We start from the raw sequence: 20967 nt of genomic DNA, 5'->3' as shown, positions 1-20967 counted from the left end.
GTATCTGTGTAAGCGATCAGTGAAGAGCGTCATTTATGTCTATTTACAACATGTTTTTGAAGCGTTGATCATTGTAGCCAATCACAGACAGATCTGATGAGTGCGTGAACACAGTGGCCAATCAGAGGTGTTTATGAATCCGCTCAACAGCGCTCAAAGCATCACATTTTTTTAAATTTCAGTACTGACTTGGTATCGAAGTCGGTACTTTTGACAACACTACCATATATGATGAAGGGTTTGCCCAGGGTTTGACAAATGACAAATAATGTGAATTGATACGCTATACACTTTATACTATACTAGTTATTGCTAACTAAATGCTCAGAAGGAAAAGAAACATTTGATTTGGTTATTCAAACAGTCTTGAAAAAACAAAACAGACTAATTAAATAAATAAATGGAGATAAATAAGCAAGGGGGGAGGGGCAAGATTGAACTTTTTTTCCCTGTGGTGAAAACTCACCAAACTTTGCATTCATGCGAGGTCTGTGGCTAATTGTATTCTCTGTAATTTTAGGATGGATGGGATGTATGGTTGCCTAGCAACTAGTGGATAAATGTGCAATTTTCATAACATCAGACCCACTACACTGTTTGAGCTCAAGACTTAATATTTCACATGAGACTCCCTTATGGGGAACAAATTTGCCTCAAGGACCACCAAGTTCCACCATTAAGATGTTTTTCAGTATTTGACATTTCAGGCAAAACCAATAGCTAAAGACTTTATTAAAGGGTAACACTTTATTTTGATGGTCCACTTTATTCTACTGACTATAAGCAACTTCATGTCAACTTATTCTACTGACCCTACAGTCTACTAATACTCTAATGAGAGTTAGTTGACATGTAGTTGCAAAGTTTCTTATAGTTAGTAGAATATCAAAAGTGGACCTTCGAAATAAAGCTTTACACTTTATACACTGCCTGGCCAATTCACTGTTCACAATTCAATTCACTAGGCAAAGAGTCTATGATCATTATTGCAGTGATTATGTTGTTTCTAGCATGTTACATTATATGTTTGGGAACAGTTCTTTTGACCCTAAATGATGGAGTGTGTAGCTTTTCATTTCTTAAGCAACCGTGTAGGAAGACACATCATGGGCATATTCCAGGATGACAATGTCAAGATTCATCAGGCTCAAACTGTGAAGGAATTATTGGGAGGGAGCATGAAGAATCATTTTCACACATAAATTGGCACCTCTGAGTCCAGACCTTAAATTAATTGAAAGTCTGGTGGGATGTGCTGGAGGAGACTTTACAGAGTGCTCACCTCTTGTATTGTCAATACAAGATCTTGAGCAAAAATTGATGCATCTCTTGATGAAAATACATGTTGTGATGCCCTGATGGTGACAAAGTGTTGAAAGTATAAATCCAAAAGCAACAATTTCCTTTCTAAATTACCTCCTCTTGAAGCTTTCTGATACTTTTTCAATATCCATGTACGGGAGGGCTCTGTTCAGCTTGCTTAAAATGTAACACATTTCATTTGTTTATAAAATTTATTGTCATGGATCTAGATATTGTGTAAGATTGTTAATGCAATTTCACAAAAGGGCACTGTGGGTGTAAAGCAGCCACAAGGGCTCGAATCACAAGGACCTTCTGAATCATGAAATGACAAAGGACAGACTAAATTTGTGTTGCCTTAAACACAGACATGTGAAGGTCACAAGACCGCAAGCCTGCATCATTTGGGTCAAGTCCATTTCGCTTTCATCTACTTTATGATGTCTACTTATCCCCACTGGATTCTATTAATTGCTGCTTTCAGAATTTTAGGTAACACTTTATTTTACAGTGCCGTAGTTACACATTACTACATGTACTTAATATAGTAATAACAGTAAATTATGCATAATTACAAGTAACTAACCCTAAACCAAACCCTAACCCTAACTGTAACTCTATAGTAAGTACATATAGTTAATTAATAGTACTCAGTGTTTAGTTGAGTAATTACAATGTAACTACGGCACTGTAAAATAAGGTGTAACCGAATTTTATAGTTTATTTTTAGTTTAATGAGACATAAAAGTCATACTTATTGCTTATTAAATGACTCATTTATATCGGTATGTAGCCTAAATTCTAAAAGAAATGGGATCCAAAAGATTGAGACCACCAGTGAAAATGCCTTTATCTAATTTAATATATTTTTATTTTAAATTATATTATCATTTCAACAATTTTAATTAAAAAAAAAAAAATTAAATTGAAAAATTAAGAGAATTCCAGGATTTTTCTGTATTTAATACCTTCTGAAACATCTGAAACATTCAAAACAGGCTCATTGTAAAAACATGCCTGTGGTGACATTTCTGCAAAAAAAATGGCACAAAGTGAAATGTCCAGTGAGTGGCGGTTTAAGCACATTCAAATGTATCTAAAACAGAATAATGTGAATCTGGCAACTTTTTGTTATGCAGGTTGTTCAGAAATTAAATGTCTGGTGAGTAGTGCTGAAAGGTTAATGTTCTATCACATTTTAAAATAACAAACCACCTACACTAAACCCTATACTAAACCTAGTCTCGCCCACGAACCATTGGCTGAACGTCTGATGCATGTGGCACACTAAATGGGAAACACTTCAAGAGTGCTCTACAGGATTTCCAGGAGACGTGTGTTCCACCTGGAAACAAAGCCATCGTGATGCCAAACCCCCTTCTGGAAGAAGAAAGCCGTCGTGTTTACAACTGTGACAATGGCACTATTTAAACCTGGTATTAAGATGCATTTTGTTTGATCGGATCACAAGTAGACAAGGGAGACACATTCCCGTTTACACCTGGTGTTTTAATCAGTCTCTTTTGTCCACTTTCAACCACCTCTGTCCTGATTTCTTTGAGGGGTGGGTCTATGGGCAGGTAAATGTATCGGGTTTTTCAGATCTTTCGATCTAATGGACAAAATAAGCTTATGAAATTTACATATGAACAGGACTGGAGATGACTGAAAAACACATGGAGAGCATCAGCTTTCATTTCTGCTCTGAGAGTCGCAAGACCGGCCGAGCGCTGTGAGTGTGTGCTAGAAATCAGGAATAGCGAGAGAACATTGTGCTTGGTACGTTATTCACCTTCAAACCAAACTTGGGTCTTCAGTCGACAAAGTTTAAATCCCATCTGGCTAGTACGCTTCCCATAATGTTTACGCATTAGGTCAGAAGGCGGAGAGTAGGTGGTCTTTTGTGGCTGTTCGAACACATTCGACCACATGAGCGTTTATACTAGTCGAATTTTCGACTACCTCTGGAAGTGCTCGAAAGTGGACAAGCTCAAAACATTTTAGACCCTGTTTACACCTGTATTTAGCACCATCCACTTGTAATCTGATCGACCAAAACTCATCTTAATACCAGGTGTAAACAGGGTCAGTGAGCGCTTATCAGGATCAACTAAAAGATGGATGTGAAGTTTGCGGCATAGACTCTTTAAAATACATCCAAGAGCTTTACTCGCCGGTCTGTTATAGCAGGGACATTGACTTTACATTTTCATGCCCCCAAACATGTCAGACAACCTCTTGGGCAGTCCTTGGCCATTGAAAGCTGCTATGGAGCCCAGACCTTCTGCCGTCAGTCTGAAGATCTTGCGGCGCAAGACTACCCTAAACCTAACCGACAGTGTATGTAAGTAAGAGATAAAAAAAAAACGCATTTGCTGAAGTAACCATGCCATATTAGCTTCCTTCTATGAGACTTTGATCTCTTTTATCGAGTGGCATGGCTTAAGTTTCACGGGACTCGTACCTGAGTGTTCAGTTTGTTCAATGCTGTACCAAGTGAGTTACCGAGCAAATTTACTTCTTTGGAAAAGGCATATGGAGCTGGTTATGTGATTCAAACTTCAAAATGTATTCATTTACAAATCATGCACTATGATAAAAGTGTTTTGAGGTCATAACATAGTATTGTGCAAGGAACCGCTAGAAAATAAGTCTTTATAAATCAATAATCTGCCCCTTTACTCATAATTTATGTGAAAAGGAATAAAAGTCGTTGGCATTTTACTTCCTCTAGTGTTTATTTCAGCTGGAAACTGCAGTGAATTGCATTTATAGCTACGTTGTAAACTGGGCTTGACATTAACACCCGCCAACCCTATGCGGGTGGATTTCAACAGTGGCGTGTAATGCAGTCACTCCTACTAGCCACTTTGGCAGGTTGAATTTTATATATAATATAATATATAATATATATATAATATATATTATATATAATGTAGTTGACACACAAACCCTCCTCCCCTCACTCACTCATTTCATTTGCTCCGGATGAATATTGTTGGTGTTACAGGGCTGGAATTTCGGCGTGGGATTGCATGTATTGCGCATAATTTTATTTATTCCCACAGATTTTATGCTCAACCCCAAAGTATGTGAGAATAAAACCGCCTCTCAGTACTAAATTGAGTTCTTTTTCACTGCTTATCTTGCTTAAACACAAAATAATGTCAAAATGCAGGTCTTGGTGAGTATTCATGAAAACACAGTCAGTTAGGTTTCAAGTAAACAGTATAATGAATCAGTGCGTCAGGTCTTAAAGTGACAGCAGCCATATATACCTGCTGCCAAATTATGAGATAATATTAGAAATATCTATATGTCAAAATTGTGGCCAGTAAAAATGCTGAGTGGCTAGTAACATTGGAAAACCGCTAGCAACAGTGGCTGGTGAGCAAAAAAGTTAATGTCACGCCATGGTTGTAAATGTAGACAAAGGCACGTTTTCCCAAAATAAATATTTCTTATTTGTTCAAAATCCTAAAGCTTTCAGGTTTAAATGATGTTTTGAATATCAGATTTTCTATGTGGTCTCAGATTTTTGGACACCACTGCATCTATGCTGCACTAAATCCTCAGAGAAACATTACTGTTTGCCAACTTGCAGGCGGAATACAGCATCCATTGTCATTCTCCTGACTTGGGTAATCACAAATGTCCATGGGATGGTCTGCCCATTTCTTTTTCTACCGGGTGCTTATATTGTCATTTTAATCAAGAGAGTGAAGGTCAGAAACTTCAGCACATCTGCCCTGAATTTCAATATCTGTCTGCTGTTGATTGGGGTTAAAAATAGAAGCCATTACGCACACCTGACACAGGGGGAAATTGAATTCTGTCACTAACTCTCCACAGCCAACGTGGTTGAACCTTGATGGATCCAGTCTGTTGCCATGATGCCACCAAGAGTGTTCTGGAGTGTTCTGCAGTTTTTTGTCACTGAAAACCCATGACAATTCAATCTGGTTTAAACCGAGGAGGTCGTAAAAGCTGCGTTAAAAAACCCTGTTGCTCTTGAAACTGGGAAATAACAGTCACTGAGAGAGCCTTAGAGATGTACACGACAAATGGCGGAGCATCTGTCTACAGCCGTGTGCATGTAAACAGTTGCTAACAGTCTCTAATTACTGATGTTGGTGTGTGAGAGTGAGTAATTCATTAAAGAGTCTCTAAGAGCACTGTTTCCTTCACAGTTCATTTCATCTAAAGTTGACTGAAACACTGCATGGGCTGACATCCTTGTCTTTAAACTTTTTGAAATTACTATTTTATTTTATTTTAAGCACTGCTCATTTGAAAATGAAAAAAGAAAATACAATAAAATTAGGGCGTAACCTTAAAAACGTTGCACGTTTAATAAGGAATTAATACTTTTATTCAGCAAGTACATTAAATTGGGGCAGTAAATACATTTATGATGTTAAAATAGAATTCTATTAGTAAATGCTGTTCTTTTGAACTTTCTATTTATCAAAGAATCCTGAAACAAAAGTATCAGTTTCCACACAAATATTAAGCAGCACAACTGTTTCCAACATTGATAATAATAAGAAATGTTTCTTGAGCACCAAATCAACATATTAGAATGATTTCTGGAGGATCGTGTGACAATGAAGACTGAAGTAAAGGCTGTAAAATTGTAATAATATTTTACAACATTACTGTTTTTGCTGTATTTTTAATCAAATAAATGCAGCCTTGGTGATCATTCTTTCAAAAAAATCTTACCGACCCCAAACGTTTGAACAGTAGAGTACATGGTAATAGAATGCAATTTTCTATAAATTTTTTTTCCAGCTGAATAATAAAACATTGACAACCAATCAGAATCCATCCTGCTTTAAAGAGCTTGAGCATTTAAAGTGGCAGATGACATAACTGTAGTGCGCACTTATAATAAAACAGAACGACATCGTCCGTTGATGTGCACATTATTATAGTTATTTTTATAGTTATCATTCTTGGTGTGAACGGGCCTTTAGAGTTGCAGATTTATCAGTCATTAAATTATACAATGATTCAGATCATAGGAGGAGCTGCGGAGAGAGAACATAAAAATGTACCTTTGCTTGTGACTGAGCTCCAGGATCCTCTGCACATCCTTCTTGGGCACGGCATCATCATTCTTAAGAGACTGTGGAGAAAGAACAGAAAGGTTGTGATGTATGCTTTATGATATTGTATATTTGTTTGTGAGTGTTTGAGCTGTTTATTTTTGGATTTGACATGGCAGATGACGCTGACACTGTCAGATTTGTTCATCTGTAAAGATATGACAACCTTCTATATGCAGATTTGTTTTTTTCAGTAAGCCCGGAAAGCCCAGTAAACAGAGCTTTACCAAATTAAGCAATGGTGTTTTGGTGGGGCAGTTCCAAAGCATCTGTTTCCCTCCTCAGAGAAACATCAGCGAGATCAGAGGGAGGAAATCTGACTAATTCTCATTATAGCCTCATTTCCATTTTCTTCAATCAGCATACACCATGAATAATGGAATGCAAAACCTTGAAGAAAAAAAAAAAAAAAAAAAAAAAGATATTGAACCTTTCTCATTCAGATAATTTTTAAAATTGTATATTGAAGAATTTTGATGTTTATGAGCGTTAATTTTTTTCTTTCATTAAAATATGTTCATTTTTTTTCCACTGACAAAGAAGTCGTGTTGGTTGTGTTAACACTATTAATTACATATTATACATATATTAAATATTATTAAATGTACAAATGTCACAAGGAAAGAGACATGAACAATTCATATTTTTAGAATATTTTTTTTCACTGTACTATAGGAAGATTTTTATTTTTTATTTTATACTGTTAAAAAAGCAAGAAAAGGTCTAATAGGTCTAACTAGGTCTAAACAACTACATTCTAGCCTAAAAAAAACTCCTAAAATTACATTCAGTGGCACAATAACAGCATTAATTGTAAAATTATAGTGGGTTTACTCCTCCGCCATTGATGTTCGCTGTGAGAAATGCTGCCAGTATAGATCTGACAGAAACAAGCGGAGTGATACAAATTGTGAAACGGTTTTCATGGGATATTAGTAGAATGTCACATGGCTGGAAAAGGCTCTCAGCCAATCAGATTTGAGAACCATTGCTAGATATTGTTAGAAACTGTAATGCAAACCGACAAGAGATATGTTATTATTAAAGTTAAAATGCATTATAATATTTGCAGATTCATTATTACATCTGAAACTGGTTGTTTGTCATGTGTTTTAGGTGTAACGATGTATTATACAATAATGCATTATAAGCTGTATTACAAGGCATAATTAAAGTGTTTATATAATTACAGTGTTTTGAAATCGGCCATCACTATATAAGTCATTTTTTTTTTTTTTTTTTTTTTTTTTTTTGGAGCACCAAAAATATTCTCGTCGCTTTATAATATTAATATTGAACCACTGTACTCACATGAACTGATTTAAATATGTTTTTAGTACATTAATGGATCTTGAGAGAGGAAATGTCATTGCTGGCTATGCAGGCCTCACTGAGCCATCAGATTCAACAAAAATATCTTAATTTGTGTTCTGAAGATGAACGAAGGTCTTACGGGTGTGGAACGACATGAGGGTGAGTAATAAATGACATTATTTCCATTTTTGGGTGAACTAACCCTTTAAGTTATGAAAAAAATGGAACTGGTGTCGTGTCAGTTCCGTTTTTTCTGTAAGTTGAATAGGGAAGGCGTAGGACGTAGCGTAAGCTGTTTGAACTGCGAGAGTTTTACACTTTCTTCATAAGTTGAATGCGGAAGGCGGTCTGGTGGAAGCTAGATATTTGACTTCATAACTTGTTAAATATGGATATTTTTCTTACACAAATGCATCGCTTTGCTTCAGAAGGCCTTTATTTACCACCCAGAGCCGTGTGGAATATGTTTATGATGGATGGATGTGGATGGAGGTGCTTTCTTCAGCTCATACTTGTTGATCCTCGCTCACTGCCATTATAAAGCTTGGATGCGTCAGGATATTTATTAATATATCTCCGATTGTGTTCATCAGAAATAAGATACATATACACCAAGGATGGCTTGAGGGTGAGTAAAGCTTGGGGTAATTTTCATTTGAAAGTGAACTAATCCTTTAACGCCCCCCAAAAGATGCAATCATTGATAAAGCCAACTGAAATCTTCTAGACACATAATAACAATATATAATTTGTCAGGTCCAACACTGATCATGGAGCAGCATTTAAAACAACAGCACTTCAATTGACTTCAGGACATTCTTTGGCATAAAACATATTGGTCATCACTAAAGCTCTGTCGCCCCACTCGGACTCCTTTGTGTTTCCAGAGACTAACAGCAGCAAAGCTTTGTCAGGGGAAGACCATCTGTGCAGCTGTTGAGTTGTATTGAGATTGGCATTGCAGTGTCTACTCAGGCCAAGCTGGCAGGAATGTGCCGGCACAAACACACAAACCTCTGCCAAGACTACAGGCTCCATCAGGCGAAGTTTAATGATGATGAGCAGCACTCTGGGGAGCTCTCATTATAAAAATAAACAGTATGGACAGTAAATCTGCTCAACAAAAAGGTTAATTGGTCACATATACATAATTGATCACGCTAAAGAGGTCATAGTTGATCATGGTTTTACAAATCCACTGGAGATCTCGGACTTAAACTCAGGGGATCTTGCAGCTCGGCGCGGGGCCAGGGATTCTCCGGCTGCTGTCCAGCAGTCGGGCCCCTGAGGTTCTGCTACTCTTGCATACCCAACTAGAAACACCACATAACGTCCTAACAGACCCATTAAACGTATACTCGCCCATTACTATGCGTTCACATGCAGGAATCGCAGGAGTGAACCATTGAATTTCAATGAACTGATCATACAGAAACACAACTGTATCAAAATCATGATAACCCATTTCAGTGATAGATATATTTCTCAATATAAAAAAGCTCTTTCAAACTATTTCTGTCAGTTTTATTTACGCCGTTATTGTCCTTATCCTTTAACGCTCCAAGCACTTCAGCAGAACAATAAATCGCTCTATGAATTAGATTGAATGCGTTTGGAGCGTATGGTTTTTCTCAGGCACCGGTGCCTGGTTGACTGCCATTGGACAAGGCAATCAAGTATTTGATTGACTGGCTCAGATGCCTGGAATAATGCATTCTCTTTGTGGCTAATCGGTCTCCATATGCGCTTGCCAGGTTTACTAATGCAGCTTTATAGCTGCTTGGTGGCTATTGGTTGTATTTTAAATATTACTATGTGTTTTGCATATTGGTTTAGTGCTTTCTTCTGTCCCGTTCACAGTACAAAATCCAACAGATAATTATGCTCAAGGATTTTGGAGTTCGCTCATGCAATAGCATGTAATAGGGCGCTTTCATTTGCAATTGTTAGTTCAGCCAGCAAGTTTACCCATCTTCTTGGGCTAACAAACATTGCAACATATAAGAAACAAGCCTTATTTGTAGGCTGTGAATATTTGATAGCAACTGCTCAGTGTGGTTCATGCTTAAAGGGACAGTACACCTAAAAATGAAAATTCTGTCCCAATTCACCCTCATGTCGTTCCAAACATGTATGACTTTCTTTCTTCTGCGGAATACAAAAGAGGATATTTTGAATAATGTTGTTACTAAACTTCCACTACATGGACATCATCTTTTGTGATCCACAGAAGTCATACAGGTTTAGAATGACATTAAGGGTGAATAAATGAGGACAGAAATTTCATTTTTGGGTCAACTGTGTCTTTAAAATTGAGGCTGAGATCAATCTTTTCTGAGACACAAATACTACAAACCACACAAAGTCATAAAAACACATATTTCATTAAATTAAGATATTTTTGATGAAATCCAAGAGTTTTTTTTATCCCCGATTGACAGCAATTTAACCACCACTTTCAAGGTCCAGAAAGGTACTAAAGACATCATTAAAATAGTCCATGTGACTGCAGTGGTTCAAATTTAATTTTATAAAGCAATAGGGGCTTTCGCACCGAATAGTTCTAGGAACTCAGTTATAGAAACTAGCTACTAGGATAGTTCCCCGAGAACTAATTTCTCCATCTGGCCATTTTCCTGGTTGTATTCGCACCGGGAATAGGAACTCTGAAGCGGCCGACAGCGGTGTCTTTAAGCGCAGCATTTACAAACGTTAAAATCTGGTCCTGTGATCGGAGCTGTGTTTGTTGTGTGTCGTGGGTAACGGAGATGAAATGTAAACGCATAATTTACGAGACCGAAAGAGCAAAAAGTGGGGCTAAGAGACGAAATCTACTATGACAACTTTCAGTATTACATATCATCGAGGCGGAGAAACGACCTCAACCCTGCAGACAGCAGATAAATGCCGTTATCACTGTTTTCCATGTTTGTGAATTAAATATATTTACACAGCTTTTTAAAAATGCTGTGTGCCGGTGTTTGACATGAGTTTGACCAATCAATGTACACTTATGTCACTGATAGTTCATATAGTGCTGGTTTAGACCCTACTCTGAAGTAGGAGCTAATTTAGTTCCCCTAAAAGGAGTTCCTAGAACTAAAATCGTTGCTGCGGTGCGAACTCAGCAAAATCTGGGTACTTCGGCCAATAGTTCTAGGAACTATGAAAAGGTTGCTCTGTCCAGCAGTCGGGCCCCAGAGAAAAGGTTCCTCTGGTACCTTTCTGGGCCTTGACAGTGGTAATTTAATTGCTGTCTATGAAGGAATCAGAGAGCTCTCAGATTTCATCAAAAAAATCTAAATTTGTGTTCTGAAGATGAACGAAGGTCTTACAGGTTTGGAACAACACAAGGATGAGTAATTAATGACAGAATTTCATTTTTGGGTGAACTAACCCTTTAAATAGTGTAACAAAGATGCACTAATATGGATTATTTAAATTTTCAAATCACTTTAACTTTCCCACCATCACATGAACAGCGCTGCAGAGGCAGGAGAGGGTTTTACCTGCAGGTTCCCCTTGATGCTGTCCAGCTCCTTTGATGTTTTGGAGAGTTGTCGTAAAATTCCTGTCCTTTCTGTGAAAACCTCCTTCAGCTTCTTCTCCAGCCCCTCATAGCTACAGGAAAAGAAAAGAAATAGAAAGATGACTTCTTTAAATCTACGGCATGCCTGGCAAATTCATTCTGCACGGCAGGTTACAGCAGCCTGGAGGATTTCAAGCCATTGTGAGTGGATGATGAACTCAAGAAAACATCCAATAGTTCATCACGAAAATCCTGAAAAAGAACTCGTGGCCTCGCCTCAAAGTCACATCAGGGTCTGTTTCAGGATTTCTTGATGTCTAAGGCAGCAGACAGAGAAAAATATAAAAATATTTTGTTTCAAAAGCCATACGGTAACACTTTATAACATACATATTTTATGTATGTTAAAATATCAAGCCTTGATCCCATTGACTGCAACTGCTAAGCTACAAAACATCTGGCCTCACCCACATAAACACACACATATACATATTTATCAGGATTTCAACATTTTGCCAACCCAAAAAGACAGACACAGCTGTGCATAGCACAAAAAAAGATATATAATGTGCCGTGATTTTCTTTTGTCATCGTCCCAAATATAAATCATAAATAAGTTATGTAGAGTACAGTCAAACGCTTTCAACAAAGGGCTCTTTGCCAAAGCATCCTGTGCTTCTCATAGCTGAACTTTTATGTCAGGGAAACCAAAGCACAGTCATACTAATCTCCATGATAGGAAAGCAACACCTGTGAAATAAATAAATCATGCTGGAAGGCATCATGCCTATAAAACTCCCACAGTGTGATGTCTGTGAAACTGATCAAGGGTGTGGGCTGGAAGAGACAGATAGAGATAGAAAAAATACCATTCTCTCTACTAGATTTCAGTTGGAGCTGGGGCAGACCATCTAGGGCAGACCTGTGAGAGGTCAATAATAGAGTCTGGCTCAAACAAGGGGTCAATGTTTGGCTGGTTAGTGTGACCCAGTTAGCCCCTGCTGGTAAATGGTGCAAGTACAATATCTGCCAGCAAGAAGCATCTTCTTTCTCTTCATTGACAAACATTCAACCAAAGCTGTGTACGGTATAGTACTGTATTTAGCTGTGCACATCATTATTTTAAAATGAATGTGCCCTTGTAATCTCTAATCAAAATAACTCTTGTAGCAACATCTCTTCTCTCCTCTAATGACATGTTTACTGGCGTGAGGGTGGGACAACCTGTCACTCACATTAGATCAACCAATAGCAAACCATTCAACGATCCAATCAATTCCACACGGACAAAATCAAGTCCTTCCCTACATTTTTTCTTTTTGAAGAAGCCGTTTCACTTCAGTTACATGCTGACTTTCAGTGGTGGACAGTAACTAATTATTCTCACTTTGTTACTGAACTTGAAGGGTTAGCTCACCAAAAAATGAAAATTATCCAATGATTTATTCACCCTCAAGCCATCCTAAGTGTATATGACTATTTTCTTTCAGTCGAACACAATCAGAGATATATTTAAAAATATGCTGGCTCTTCCAAGCTTTATAATGGTAGTGAATGGGGGCATGATTTTGAAGCTCAAAAAAAATGCATCCATCCATCATAAAAATAATCCATACGGCTCCAAGGGGTTAATAAAAGCCTTCTGAAGCGAAGCGATGGGTTTTTGTAAGAAAAATATACATAAAAATATTATAATATACATTCCAAAGCATAATATCCTACTTTTTACTCCACTACATTTCATAAAAACATGTCGTTCCCAGTTATTTTGAACTGAAGAAATTGTCACCCCTTCTGAGACATGATATCGATGTCCAATTCATTAATAAGCTAATTCTTTTCAATTGATCTTTTAAATTGGTGCAAATCACACTGAACTATTAATTCATGAACTGGATTGATCTGATTGCATCTGTTCTCGAGTCAACAACTCACTGATTCAAATGATCCGGTCAGAGCGAGTCTCTAGTTCACAATTCACTGAATTCACAAGTCTGACTCAAAATGACCCAAGAATGGGAGACCCTTGAAGCTTGAGTGCATGTGAACCTGATGGCACAAAGTGTACTTATCGCTAGGACAATACTTTCTCAATACTAGGTCACTTTTCTCAAAACTCTTCACACAGTTCTTCGAACAAACTTTCAGCTTGGCACACAAGTTAAATTTAGAATTTTCCATTCAAAATGCACTAAAATTACCAAAACACTTCATGTGTCTCAAATCTACTCATTCTTACATAACACTAGCAAAAGATGTGACCCAACAAACATACTTTGGCACTCATAACATGTAATAAAACATGTTTACATTACAGTAAAAGATGATTCCTAAGTTGTCCCCTTTTATAAATGCTAATGAAATTGAAAGACTAACACCCATGTAGGTGTTCAGCTACATCTAAATGTTTTGATAGCATTTCATTTTTTTAGAGTCAAAATATGGTGTTACTGTAGAAATGTCTTACTCAGTTTTGTATTATGTTTGGTTTTGAACTTAAGAGTATGTAAACGTGCAAATTGGCCTGTAGGTAAGCGAGAAAAGAATTCATGTAATTTGAAAGATGAAGGGCCCTATCATACACCCGGCGCAATGTGATGCCAGGTGCGACGCATGTGTTTTTTGCTAGTTTCAGCCCGACGCACGTCCCGTGCCACATTGTCTAAATAGCAAATGCATTTGCACCCGTTTGTGCGCCCATGGACATGCTGGTCTGAAAACGAGGTCTGCTCAGGTGCATTGTTGGCGTGTTGCTATTTTGAGGCAACTGAAAACGACTGTCACTGACCAACAAAAAACTAACGCGCTTTTTAATATGCGCCTATATGCGGGTGCACAACACGCGTACATTCTGCTTGTTACACACACAGGGACGCGCAGCAGCACACAAACATGCCAAATATTAAAAATAAAATGATTACAATGTGAAAGATTATTATTGTGTACATAAAGATAAAAATGCTTTGGTGGAATCCGGCTCGTCCCATAGATGGTCTGCTCGTGTGCTTTAACCTTGCGCATGAGCAGATCCGTTTCCTTGCTAGAGAATCCATCATGGCGCGAGCGCAACTAGCTTTTAAAGGGAATGGGAGATGACACTGATTGGTTTATTGCACGTTACGCCCAAAACACACCCATTACTCATTAAGAGAATAGGGGAAACCCTTTTAGACCATGCGCCGACCATTTTTCCCATCCTTAAACTAGCAAAAGTGGATTCGGACACGCCCTAAGTGCACTTGCGCCGTGCGCTTTAGACCATGAGCTTAGATCGTTAAAACAGGGCCATTGAATGCATTTTGTGCCAAAGCAGTGATAAATGATGCACATAAGCTATGTTTCCATCCAAAGTTGCAAATTTAACTTTAGCGCGAAACTGGAATAATGTATAAAACATTTGCGAACAAAGCAGCGTTTCCATCCCATGTGTTCAAGAGAACAAATTCGTCACTTTCTGGGAAAGTGCAAAATATCTGTAATAAAAATTGAAGTTGCTGCAATCGGGGGAGCAACTGTGGCTCTTTGTCTTTTGTATGCGCGTTTTTAGAATGTATGTGCATCTTGGCATTTCCATCCAGAGGTTTTTTTATGCAATATCCCAAAATGTGCATAAAAATAGGTGAATGGAAACATGGCTATTGACTGCAGTTGTGTTCACTGTGTGGTGAGTTCTGAAAAACTGTGTGTTAAGAAACATTCATGAAATTGTACTCTATTTTTTTTCGATAATATTATATTAAGCAATATTACATTCATTTTTTTAAATATATTTTTAAGATTTGATGTACACTATAAGTACACATTTAGTCAATTAAGAGCACTTCATTTTCACAAGGGTAAATTCACTAGAAGCATTTAAAAGGGGCAAAGAAGACTCCCTGTGTCAGCCAAGCAGCTGCCATTAGATGATCGGAAATGCTAAGGGATAACTTTCTCCCGATATTATCGACCTCCTTTGGCTCAAGATACGAACAGCTTCATCGACACAACAGTACAGATAACCACAGAGTCTGGATTATGAGGAATAAATTGGTCATTACTATCACAGGTTGATAATTATGCTGTGACCTCTTTCGACACAGCTGTTTTGGCAGGCTCTCATACGAGAGAGACCACAGAAAGTGTTCTAATGAGAATCAGCCTGTCAGACAAACAGGCTTATAATCGCACGCCGCACTCCACAACTCCTCATTGCCAACGATCGCATAATTCTGATTAAAGCCACACCATGTGAAGGCTGACGATAAACCACAATCCTTCTTCAAGAAAAGGTGGCTAGCTGTAAGGATCTGCCAGAAACAATCTGCACACATGAATGGTGATGCTGTCTGAAAAACTGATTGTTCAGGATGAAGGGAGCTTTGAATAACAGCACACGACAGCCAGAGAAACAAGCAGACGCACACGCAGCCTCATTAGACCGAACCTCCCTACCCACCCAGTATGTTTCTGTGCTCGACTTTGAATTATATGAATCTGATCGTCCTCCGTAATGAAGAAGTGCTGAGCCCTGGTCATTAAAGTGGAAAGTGCTGAGTTTCACAAGTCCTGCTGCTACAGCTCAGTATGGATGTATAGGCCTTTGCTGAGGTAAAGATCAGATGGAGTGTGACTGGGCTTTAGCCAACAAGTCAGGACCCATCGCTCCTCATCTTCCATTAGCTACCGTTGGACTGAACGTTTCCTGTAAAGCTAATGGCTTTACAGTGCAATTTTATATGCTTTCAGAGTGATATAATAAAGAAATCGTAGCACCCTGAATATTAGAGGGACTGATAAGGCAATATATATATATATATATATATATATATATATATATATATATATATATATATATATATATATATATATATATATATATATATATATATATATATATTGACATCTTCACCCTTTATTTAAATGTTTTATTTGTGATAACACAATGAAACATGCCAAATTGTGCAGACAGAATTTTTTCCCAGGCTGTCATACAAATAAATTATGAAAACATGCAAAAACAAGAGAGAACCAATGAAATATTAATAACCGTTTATGTTGTAGTTAATGTATGCTTCTTCCTGTGAGCATTTTTTTGCATAGTAAAATAAAGCCTATAGCTATAGTTTTGCTAAACAATTTTGTCAGATAAATACCTTAACCAAGTTTAGTGTTTTGTTCTTCCTTCATATTTCAAAATATTTTAACCATATTTTGATGGTTTAATCAAACTTGTATAGGTCATTAAAAACAAATCCCCAAACCGATCCCCTTTGGACATCTCTTTTGGCCACTACTTTTTTGTTTTATATGAATCAGTTCAAAAACGTAACAAATTAAAATGCACCTACTGTTGCATTTAAAATTTGTAATCATAAATATATTCTTACATTCAATCCTAAATTAATACAGTATAAGCATGAGCATATAACTGTAGACATGGGAAGATAGGGAAAAAACATTAGTGTAGCCTCAGGAAGTGACAGGACTGATACAGTTTTTTATGTTAAACAATCCATATTATTCACAGAAAGTAAGACTAGTCCTATTTTTTATATATGATATAAAACTAGACTAAGACTAGCTGTCACACATGTAACTATTTTTTGAAGTCAATTTCAAAAATAGTGTATGCACATATAGTTATGGAAGCTTGTTTCCGCCACTTAATAAAAAATAAAAAAGGTGCAAAATTGTTTTCTTACAATTGCGATATGTTTAAACTCATAATTGCGAGTTATAAAGTCATAATTGCAAGTTATAAAGTCAAAATTGTGAGATATAAAGTCAGAATTGCGAGATATAAAGTCAGAATTGCGAGTTATAAAGTCAGAATTGCGTGATATGAAGTCAGAATTTCGAGATATAAAGTCAGAATTGCGAGTTATAAAGTTAGAATTGCAAGATATAAAGTCAGAATTGTGAGATAAAAACAAGAAAAAAGTCTTGTACAAAAGACTTTATAACACAATTTTGACTTTTTTCTTCTTGCAGTTACGAGTTTTTATCTCCCAATTCTGATTTTATAATATGCAATTCGTACTTTATATCATGAAATTCTGATTTTATAACACACAATTGCAAGAAAAAAAAAAAAAGTCAGAATTGTGAGATAAAAAGTCTCAATTACCTTTTTTATTTTTTATTTACTGGCGGAAACAAGCTTCCATATATAGTACCTTACCTAAAGTTTATTTACAGTTTTTACTTACACATACAATAGAGAATAAATAACTTCTGTACTGCATTTTTAAATACTTCAGTTGAAAAGCTGCGCTCAAACAGAGACGAATGCATCCTGCAGCTGCTGAGCATTACGACCAAACATCTGCCACTAAACATCCTGTTCGGCTGTGTGGGATTTAATGTCCTCTATATATTTTCTGCATGCTTTGAAAATCTTGGTTATGTCAATTTTGCATTAAATATGAATGAGAACAAAAAGGAGGAGAAAAGAGAGATAAAAAGGGAAGCACTAAATGAAAAATTGCAGGGGAAAGTCGCATTACTCCTTTTAAACGAGCTGCAGTGCTGGGATGTCAGAGTATCTTTTGTATTCATACCATTTACTTGAATATCAAATCCTTATGCGCTGTCATTCTTTGAGCCAGATAAATGTGACAGCAAGCAATTGGCAGGAATCACTGTGGCCATAGACTAATACTGTAAAGGTAGAGTAATAATGGAAATAAAAATTGCGATTGGAACTGCCCATCTAATTTCCACACTTCCTAGCCTATTCATCTGCATGAAACCCTTCCACAGTTGCAGAATGCAAATAAATATGCAACAGCTCATACAAAATCATGCACAAAGAATATGTCACCGGGAGGAAATAAACAGAAAAAGGCACTTCAGCCCTGTTTAAATGCTTTTCATGAACACAATACAGTTTATATTAGTCCACTGAATGACCAGGACAATAGCGTGCAATGCCAAATGCAACAAAAACCAATTCACATGTAAAGCACAAGAACTATATTTGAGTAGAAACACATGAACTGAGTTTGATAAGTTTAGACTGCACTGAAAGAGAAGCAACATGCCAGAAAGCTTTGAAATACATGGTTGCCCAAAATCATTTGTGCGGTTGGAGCTAAAATTAGGGCATACTGTGCACATATAATCTGTTTCTATGAGACTGAGTTTAAAGGGGGCGTGAAATTTCCAATTCATGTTTTCATGTTGTTTCCCATTTGCAGTTGCAATGAAATGCTCATCTACAATTCTACTACACAATAAGCATGCTAACATCTGGAAACAACCTGAGGCCAGTGAGCTCTTTTCTGCCTCTGTTTCAGTATTCAGATCACCGTCGTTCTGCTTTGCTGGAAATGACTTGAGTTTGAGCTTTAGAGTTGACTCATAATTGCCAGATATCTCATTAATAATTTGTCCCAGGCGTAATCTTGAAATTGAAATATAATCCATAATGCATTATTGAGCATTTCATTCAGGCATGCAGACGTGACTAGATATGTAGCAGCCATAGCGTGCATGTCCTATTAAATCCTGTTTAAAATAACAAATTAATTGAGGTATTTCCGGAAGGTACCGGGGTTGTTTGCCATAGATATGTTTTGACTCAATTTCCAACTCTAGACATGTGATATGATTCTCTCCAGCTGCTCTCTTGTCTGGTAGGATGTTAAGCTGTGTAATAATGCCCAGCTGGAGGTGTCTAGAGCCCCCAGTATTACAGCCAGACTGGTAGTGTTGTCACAAGATCTGGAAGATTTTTTTTTTTAGGCCAATTTAATACCTGGAATACATTTTGTACCTCTCTGCACATTGCTAAATATACAGCAGAACACATGCAGTGAGTCAGTAAGCTGGTGTATCCTAATGCAATAAATTATGCCCTTGACAAGCACTCTGTGACTATATTTTACTTTGTCTAACACTGGTTATTTTTGTTTGCCTCGTAGGATTAGGGTGGACATATACATGTTGATGATAAAGAGTCTGATAACACAGTGTGCTTCAATGAGTTTGGAAAGGCTGCACTTAAAATACAAATGCGTCATTAAACTTACAGCTAGAATCAAAGATGAAATAAAGCCTATTATTGTGGTACACAACAACAGTCATTGGAATTGTCAGTTTGTGAGCAATTAAGCCATAATCACATGAGCAGGAGTGCTGTGGCTCCAAATATATACAACTGTAATCAGCAATTTGAATACTGTTGTATATATACACCAGTTTAACAAGCAAGAAGTTAATATTAAGTACATTACTAGGGCTGCCCTCGACTAAAGATTTTTCTAGTCGATTGGTAGTTGTTCATTTAAGTGTTTAGTCGACTAATCGCACGTTTATTTTATATATAGTGCCTAATCAGTGCTCAAACGCACACATAAAGCTTGCAGCAGAACACCGGCAAAAGTTATGATTATGAATGTGGTGTGAAAAAACAGAAGGAGAACATTTTAATAATTTATTGATAAACTAGTGTTTTGTGTGTTTTCAGCTGCAGAGATTTCGGCTGAGAGTTATCTCAAAGTTATATCCGTAGTAGTTGATGTGCCTATATGCACGTTTCATATGGATTACATAATCTGAGAATATTTGTTTTAGATTTTAATCAGTTAATTTAAAAGTAGACATTTCAAGCTTTCCGTAGATATATTTCTCATGTCTGTGAGGCAAGTATATGCTGAGGTTCAGTTCATTTTTGTGACACGCTCAGAAAGCGCATCCTGATCATTTTCATTATTTTACAAAAGCACGACGTTTTGTTGTTATTGTGAGTTTACAAAAGCAAAGTTCAGTTTCGAATGTTGGATTATTCTTATCTGTATGACCAAATATGTTGCAGTATTTTAAGTTAAATGCAAGTGACCGATTGCACTGGCGCCTCCACGTCATGCAGTAAGCAAACTCCCAAATAATAGCGCACATTTATGTAGTTTAACGTTAGAGGACTTGTAAAGTTGCTACTACTTACATAGTGAGAAGCCATATTTGAGGTCGATAAATGATAGGTGTATGTTTAGATATAGATCTGAATGTTTGGATGTTAACGATCTGTCCATCACAGACTGAGTGATTTCGTCATTTCCGGTAGAGTTTTTTTTTTTTTTTCGAGACTGTCCTCCTCCAAAAAATGGCCCTATAGGTCGTTTTTTCAAGCACCTTAATATGACCTATATTTACGTTTTAAAGTCATGTGCCCTCTAGCTGGCGTAAAAAGAATGACAGTGTCGTGTTACGTCTGTCGTCATGAAATGACACATGACCGTCATTATCAATCAAAATACGTGTTCATTTAAATGCAATGTGTGGACTTTTTACACGGTCCCTTACCCGCCATTTGTCCTATTTCCATTTAGCAAAACTACTTTTTTTTAATTAATGACTACACCTACCCCAACCCTAAAACTACCATTAGTGATTTATAGTGCATATACACTTTATGAGCACATGCGTTCCCTGGGATCGAACACACGATCGCATGATTGCATATTGTTGTATATTGCAATGCTCTACCAACTGAGCTAGGCAAAACCTGAAATATGACGTAGATAAAAGGGTATAATGCAATAAATTGAAAGTGTCGATAGGGGCGCAACTTTAGTAAACGCTCGTATGGGTCATATTTCAGGGAAGTGACAAACGACCTATATGGGCGTATTGGTTGGAGGACATGTTTTTTTTTCTGCAACTAACTGACTAATATCAATTTTGGTTGACTAAGTCTCTTCACGTTGATTAACGGTTAGTCGACTA

The 20967-nt window shown here is 37.1% G+C and overlaps 1 protein-coding gene across 1 annotated transcript in view; it reads right to left on the bottom strand.

The window, feature by feature from the left end:
- luzp2 (leucine zipper protein 2) overlaps positions 1–20967 on the bottom strand; it is a 126816-nt gene that overhangs the window by 35954 nt on the left and 69895 nt on the right. Inside the window, exons 2-3 of the mRNA XM_051871330.1 lie at positions 11237–11348; positions 6363–6433 (exon numbers count right to left, since the gene is read on the bottom strand). Coding sequence (XP_051727290.1) covers positions 6363–6433; positions 11237–11348 — 183 coding nt within the window. The remainder of the gene's footprint in view (positions 1–6362; positions 6434–11236; positions 11349–20967) is intronic.

Source organism: Ctenopharyngodon idella, chromosome 18, assembly GCF_019924925.1.
Source record: "Ctenopharyngodon idella isolate HZGC_01 chromosome 18, HZGC01, whole genome shotgun sequence".
Classification (NCBI taxonomy): Eukaryota; Metazoa; Chordata; class Actinopteri; order Cypriniformes; family Xenocyprididae; genus Ctenopharyngodon; species Ctenopharyngodon idella.
Note: the sequence above shows the minus strand (reverse complement) of the source record. Positions and strands in the feature narration are given on the sequence as shown.